General features: G+C 51.3%; 1 protein-coding gene across 1 annotated transcript; it reads left to right on the top strand.

The window, feature by feature from the left end:
- The first annotated feature begins 2521 nt into the window (after window positions 1-2521).
- FAM3D (FAM3 metabolism regulating signaling molecule D) lies at window positions 2522-7029 on the top strand. The gene is made up of 9 exons (XM_057390365.1): window positions 2522-2578; window positions 3326-3433; window positions 3742-3762; window positions 4229-4352; window positions 4599-4657; window positions 5025-5075; window positions 6035-6119; window positions 6260-6386; window positions 6572-7029. Exons 1-9 carry the CDS (start codon window positions 2566-2568, stop codon window positions 6659-6661), a joined length of 678 nt encoding a protein of 225 aa, XP_057246348.1. The 5' UTR covers window positions 2522-2565; the 3' UTR covers window positions 6662-7029.
- Window positions 7030-7353: the final 324 nt, after the last annotated feature.

Below are 7353 nucleotides of genomic sequence, written 5' to 3'. Positions count from 1 at the left end.
TGGATGTGCACCCACCCCACACCAGCCCCTGCTCTGCACCCCTGCACTCCGTTTTGCAGGAAAACCCTGGTTTTTGGAGGGGTTACTCCGCGGGTGTGGGCTGGGGTGACATGTGGCAGTCACCGTTTTTGGAGGCACATCCCCATCCTGTTACCAAAATCATTTTGTTCACAGTCAGGGACTTGTTGGGAGGGAGATCGACAAGTCGGGTTCAAAAGCAGGAAAAAAAAAAAAAAAAAAAAAAAGAAGAAAGAGAGAAAGGCAGAAGTTTGTGGGGAAGAGAAGTAGTAAAGTTTTCCTGCAGCTCTGACAGGGAACAGGAACATCCTGGAGCAGCTCCCTGGGAGGGCAGGGATCCGTCTGTTCTTCCCAGCAGCAGTAACTCAGCTCCGCCAAGCGGCGCTTCAGACCAGAGCAGCCTTGGGTGGAGCTTCTGCTTTACAACACCACGAGCCTCTTTAGCAATATTTGTCCAAGAACTTTCTTGTTCCTGGAATGTTTTCTTAAGCAAGCAAGTTGCAGGTTTATTAGACAAATAACTCTATTTAACACCTAGCACAATTCCTTCTTTCCTCCCTCTCCTGCCAGCAGCTCCCTGGCAGGTGCCAGGGCACAGGTGCATTTTATTCTGGCACAACCCTAGAAAGAAAAAGAAATTATCAGTGCAAACAATTAAAAAATAATATAATAGAAATCCAAAGACAGGGCCAACCTCTTGTAATGCATTCAGGTTCCAAGAATTTCACTGCCCAGGGACTTCACCCAATATTTTTTTTTCTGGTATTRAGATGAAGATAAATAGCCCAAATAAATGCATGACTTCCCTAAAGCACTGGACTTTATTGGTTTATTTTTCCATTTCCCTTCCTCTGAGATGAAATTAATATATGGAAAGAAAAAAACACAACTTTGGTGAAAGGGAGGACGAGGGCCCCAGTGAGGCCAATGTTCGCTGTGGCACTGGGGACCAAACAGGGAGGGTTTTGCAAACCCAGATGTAGTTTTGCTCCACTCACTGTATTCAAATCACAGCCTGGGACTGAATTCTCACCAGCTCTGGGCTTTGCTCATGAAACCTGGGGGCGAAGGCGAGTTCCCAAAGCAAACAATACCAGTTTTGAAATCTTTGTGAATTGCCAAGGGGGATTATGAGAACTGCCCCCATTTTCTGACCCCATCATYAGATCAAGCACTGGGATGGGAGAGCCAGAACTGGGAAAGAGTCCCTGTGTTTAAAAACTTCACACTGAAAGGAGCACAAGGGAACAGGCTGGTGCTGCCCCTCCAGATCCACCTGCAAGCAACATTTGTCCCCCAAAACCTTTAAACTGTCCTTTTTCTGGTCTGTTTATTTTACCAGCTCAGTGAAACGGGCTTGTTCATGCCAGCTCCGACACAAGTTTTAAAATCCATTCCAGAGATAATGTGCTGGGGGCTAGGATGGACCAGGACAAGGCAGCGTGGGGAAGGGCTTTGGGGACCAGAGCAGGGCTGGTCAGGAGGAAAAGTTCTTCTCTCCTTCCTCATGACGCAGCAGCCTGAAATCCACATTCATTCAGCCCAGCCCAGCTACAACCCGTCGCTCATTATTTACCCTTGAAACAGGAAAAGCAACTCTCAGCACAGCTCTTTTACAAATTTTCTGTCAAACGTTACTAAAGGGCTGCTTTAGCTAACACTAGGCTCATTAACTCCGAGCACCCATCTCACGAGTAACATTCGCGGTAGGACTCCAGCGTGATTTCCAGGACAGAGGTTCAGCAGAGCCAGCCCGGAATTTCAAAGGTAGGAGTGATCCCAGCCCCCGGGGTGCCTGGGGTGRCAGTTCCTGTCCCATCGTCAGGGTGACAGCAGGAGAGAGGGCAGCAGATGGACTGTCCCGGGTAGGAAACAGTTCATGCTCCAAATTACAGCCACACCCTGTCCATGGGGTGAACACACTCCAGGATTTGGCCAAGTGGAAATATTTCTGGGTTTAAGTCAGGTGTCCACAAAGCTGGCTGCTCTGCTCAGCATAGTGGTGCTTCCCTTCTCTTCTCCTTTGGATTTTAAGGAAGACAAGTTTGTTCCCAGAGATTCCCCTGATCGAGCAAGGCCAGGTCACAGCCTGTCCTCAGGCAGAATTTTGCAGCCCCTAATATTTGAAATCTCTTTTGCATCATCCCTAAAGCAGGATTTCCTTCCCTAAAGAAGGAAATGCAGCAAAGCTGTGATTGAAAGTGTCCCCCTCATTACTACCAGCAGAATAGAAAATCTTGGTCCATTACCAAGAGCAGGATGTGAAACAAGAGTTCACAGGGCAGCAGATGGGGAAGGGTCCTGAGGCTCCAGGAGGAAGCGAGCTTGGGCTCCAGGACTCAGTCAGGGTGGGATGTGCCTGACAGGAATTTGCACATCTTCAATGACGTCCTCGCTATTGCAAATATGACCAACATAGCAATTATTTTCTCATCTAGAACCTGACTGGTTTTGGTGGGTTACAGGCACTCTTTAAGGCATTGCCTTCTTTCCTCAGGGTGATCTGTGACTGCCAGACCCCCGGCTGTGCTCTCTCTGTCCTCCACCATGCGGGTAACAGGTAAGGAGGGACACATATTCACTTTATCTATTTTTTTCTACAGTTCTTTGTGTCTCCTTTTCATTTACATGATGCTTTCCAAGCCCAGCCACCCTGCCCTTCCCCTGCCAGGGACATGGGAAAGGGCCTTTGTATGAGCATCAGGTTTTCACAAGATTTGTGTAGATTTCAGCCTATTGTATTTTTCCCAGTGAAACCTTCTGTGACTGGGTAGAGATGGCTATTGAGACATTCCTGGTTCCATAAGAGCCATTCAGCTGCAATAAAAGTACATTTTTCTACTCTCTTTCCATGCAGGACTGGAACGTTTTGCTCTGATGAGCGCYGCTTTAAAGCCAAATGCCAATCACAGTTGTATCAGCAGCTGCTCGGCTGTAGCTAGTGACTAATTGGGGGATAGCAGCCTTCCCAAAGCTGGGAACATAAGAAATATTTGGATTTACATCGCTTTCTGAGTAATTACCAGATTTACTTTAACGCAGAGAGAAATATGAACAGTGCCTCCCAGTAGAGCGGTRATGCCTATCTCAGCATCAGCACACACTCCAGAGATATTAATTAAGAGATCAGAATCCATTTGGAGGGTGAGGGGTTGTTAGTGCCTTCCCACACCGTGCCTGGTAACCTTGGGGCACACAGAGGGACTCCCAAATCCCCCGAGGGGCTCCCAAATCCTCCAAGGGCTGCTCCAGCACCTGCCCCTGCTGTGGCTGCTGCTCTCAGCCATCTCCTCTGTGCACCCTGCAGGTGTGATCCGGCTTGTGCTGCTGTTCATCACCCTGCTGGGCATGTGGTTCATCATGAAGACGTACTTCCACCACAGCTGGAAAGCCGTCAGCCTGCGCAGCTGGCTCGGTGAGGCAGCAGAGGGGTCTGGAGGGAGGGTGTGAGGGGCTCCTTTGCCAGCCAGCCCCAAGCTGGGTATAGCTGCCCTGACCACTTGGATTTGTAGTCTCTAGCCAAGGCTTTAGCCACCAGCTCTGACCAGCAGGGCAGGGAGGGGGGTGCATGCTTGGAAGCTGCACAGGGATGGGTGGCTCCAGAGTGCCTGCAGCCATGGGAAGCAGTTTTGGAGAGCTGTGCCTGAACAGCTGCTTGCTCCTGGCTTGGGGAAGGACCAGCAGCTCTCCGGGGTGTCTGATCCTCCTGTTTGATACCCACAGGTGCCACGAACAAGCCCAGCAGTGAGTATCGCTCTCAGCTTCATCACACAGCTCCACTCCAGGKTTCAGGGGAATGGTGGAAGTGTGACAGCCTTCAAGAACTCCTTCCCTAAGGCAAAAACCCCACTCTCCCAAACATGGGGGATTTTGCTGTTGCACACAACAATGGGGTCTTTGGCGGGTCCCTGCCCTGGCCAAGAATGGGGAAACTGGGCAGAAAAGTGCCAAGGGGATTGCCTGGGACACCAGCTCCTGGCACACCCTTGTGCCACACCTGGAGCAGCAGCTGGCCTTGGCACCGTAAACAACAAACAAGGAGCTGTTCCCAGACCCAAGACAAGCCTTCTTCATGCAAGAAGCTGCTCCGAGTGTTGCCCCTTAGTGGCCACTGTACCMTGGTGCCAGCCCTGCTCAGCCCCTCGGGGACATGGCCAGTGTCCCCCCATGGGCCAAAGCCACGACTTGCAGCTCCACTCCTCCCTCGCAGGTGAGAGGCTGCCCCGGCACAAGTGTGGGAACCAGAAGAGCTGCCCCCAGAATTATTTTGCCTTCAAGATCATCAGTGGTGCAGCAAATGTGGTGGGACCCTCAATCTGCTTCGAAGACTTGGTGTAAGCAGCAYTTGGCAGGGACAGGGCAGCTGTGGCTGGTCTGGCCTTCAAAAGGGAAACTCTGGCCTCTGCAGAGCACATCAGTGTCAATCACAGTGTAATTGTGGTTAAGAAAATTTTAAATAGATTCCTTTGCTATCACTTCTGGGTATTTTGCCATCTGCAGCCCCTTTGCCCCACCATCACTGGCATCAGCATCTTCAGGACATCCCTGCACTCACTGGTGCTCTCTGCTTTCCTTTCCAGCCTCATGAGCAGCGTGAAAAACAACATTGGCAGAGGCCTGAACATTGCACTGGTGAATGGTGAGTTGGGCAGGCACTGAGCCCCTTCTCCCCACAGCCAGGGGTCCTTCCTTCCCCAGGAGAGCTCAGGCCACTGCACACCCCTCCCAGGCACTGTGGCTGAGCCAAAAGCACATYCATCTGCTGTTGGTGGTGCCACAGTTATGGCTTCAAGCACTGCCAGTGAGAAGGGAACAAACCCACCTGGGTCATGCACGATCAGCTCCATGAACTCCTCCAAGAAGCAGAGTCACCATCAGGGCAGATAAAACACACTGAGGGAAGAGCAAAGCATTGTGCAAGGAACCCCAGGGTCACAGCAGGCAAAGCCTAGAGCTCCCTCAGTGCAAACTCACTGTGCACCGTGTTTTCAATTTTAACTTTCCAGGAACAACTGGGCAGCTCCTGAAAACCAACACGTTCGACATGTTCTCTGGAGGTAAGCTCTGCTCCTTGGGGGTTCCAGCCAGGGCTCACACCAGCTGCTTTTCTGTTGTGTATTTAATGATRAAGTACAGTGGACTTTGACCAGAATTGCCACGGGGAATGGGAAAAGCCCACCTTCCCCTGAGGCCATCAAGCCTGAAATCCTTGCAATGCTTCCACATCCAAGATGGGCTTCTTGCTCCTTTTACATGTGTATAGTATCMTGGAAAACATAATTTCACTAACCTGAATTAACCATGGCACTTGAGACTTGGGAAAGGTACTTTCTGGCATCAGGTAGTTACACTAATCCTGATACTTTGCAACCTGGAACTGTTTTTGAGTGCTGGCTCTGGCTGAGCAGCAGCTCATTTCACTGCTTTTTGCACCAGGATAAATGAAGGAGCTCGGGGACACGTGGCCCCCTAAATCACCATTTAGGAACTGTGTTCTTGGTAACTCTGGAGTTATAGGGAGARTCACCAGCCGAGTTCAGGAGCGGGATGCTCTGTGGGAGAGGCGCTGGAGAAAGGCAGCAGTCAGCTCGTGTGCCACTAGATGGGGCATTGGATTCAAGCATCCCACAGATGCGGGAGGAGGAATAATTCCCCAATACAGCCAGAGGTGTGACGGCAGGGGAGGCAGCTCTGCAGCYGAGCAGGTTCATTTCTTGTGTTGGGAACTGAATTCACGCAACTGCATTTCACAGTTAGAAAGCAAAGTTTAGGAGCAATTCCCCCCTGCAGCTGTACCAACAGGAGTGTCCTGGGCCCTGCAGCAAAGCCAGGTGGGAACCTGGCTGGGAAATGCATCATTTGGGAGCTCATCTTTCCCCACACCCATGGCCCCAAATCCTGGCCAGCACCAGCACAGTCGGGTTATCTCCCACCAACCCAGAGGAAATCCCCCCAGTTCCCATGCAGAAGCACCTCCTAAATCCCTTTTTCTCTCCCTAATGCTCTTCTCTCCCAGACATTACCAAGCTGCAAACCTTCCTCCAAGGGATCAAGCGTGGCACTCTTGTGCTGACAGCCAGCTACGATGATGCTGCCACAAAGTGAGTTTGCTGTGGGAGCAGCTCCAGGCTCCCCAAAAACACAAGCTGGGGGAGCTGGACATGCTGCTGCCACCAGCAGAGAGGGTAAAAGAGGGGACACCCAGCTGGCACCACAGTGACACCTTCTTACCCTCTTTCAGGATGAACGACAAAGTGAGGGCGTATTTCACAGAGCTGGGCAGCAGCCACGTGGGCGAGCTGGGCTTCAGGGACAACTGGGTATTCTTGGGAGCAAAAGGGCTGATGAACAAGAGTCCCTTTGAAAAGGTACACGGCCTTCCCCTGCCAYGAGCTCTGCAGGCTCCATCCTCCTCAGGCTCCTCCCGAGCTGCATTTCCCCTGCCTGTCTGTGCCCCCACGTCTGCTACAACAACTTCTGCCACATTGCAAACTTGCACTGTGCCAACCTCCTCATCCAGCTCCTCTCTCTCTCTCTCTCTCTTTTCCTGCAGCACATAAAAAATGATCAGGAGACAAATAAATAYGAGGGCTGGCCTGAGCTGCTGGAGATGGAGGGCTGTGCCCCCAGGAAGATGGATTAGCACCAAGMTCCAGCCTGCCCCGGAGGGCAGCTTCCACCAGTCACACAGGAGCCCCGGCTCCATTGTGGGGATCCCAGGCTCTCCAGTGCCAGGTCACAGAGCCCAGCAGCTGCTGCCTGCCCACAGCAACTGCCTGTTTCACACCAGGAACTGTGCAAGGCTTGGAGAAGAGCTGCACAAGCACCTGAGAAAACACGTCGCCAGGTTGCAGCCAAGCCATCCTCATCTACGGGTCAATCTGGGGTATTTTATTTTTCTGTCTTTAAACAAAAAACTTTGTAGGTTTTGTAAATTTCTTAAATGATATTTCTAATTATAAAGCACTACCTTCTCAYTTCCATTTTCAAGCACAATCCATGCTTTCCCCCACAGGCAGAGCATGCCAGCTCCTCTGGCACCAGTTGAGCATCCCTAACACCCACCCCACAGCCCTGCACACAGATGCTCCCCGTCCCCACATAGCACAGGGTAAATTCATCCCTGGGGATGCTCAGATTTTGGTAATTTCCCCCTGGAGCTCTTGCCAATGCCCCACGGTCTCCTACAGCCACAAGAAGCCACAAGGATAGCACACAGCAATGCAGGTTAATATTTGCAGRCCAAAGTATCATTCCGGGGTTAAATCCAAGCTAAATACTCTGTGACACATTCCCATCAAAGGTCAGGACAATGCCAGGGATGTGCCAGCCTGG

This window comes from Malurus melanocephalus, unplaced genomic scaffold (genome assembly GCF_030028575.1).
Source record: "Malurus melanocephalus ecotype Western Australia unplaced genomic scaffold, MMel_1.1 scaffold_24, whole genome shotgun sequence".
NCBI classification, from domain to species: domain Eukaryota; kingdom Metazoa; phylum Chordata; class Aves; order Passeriformes; family Maluridae; genus Malurus; species Malurus melanocephalus.
This window is presented reverse-complemented; position numbering and strand designations above follow the sequence as displayed.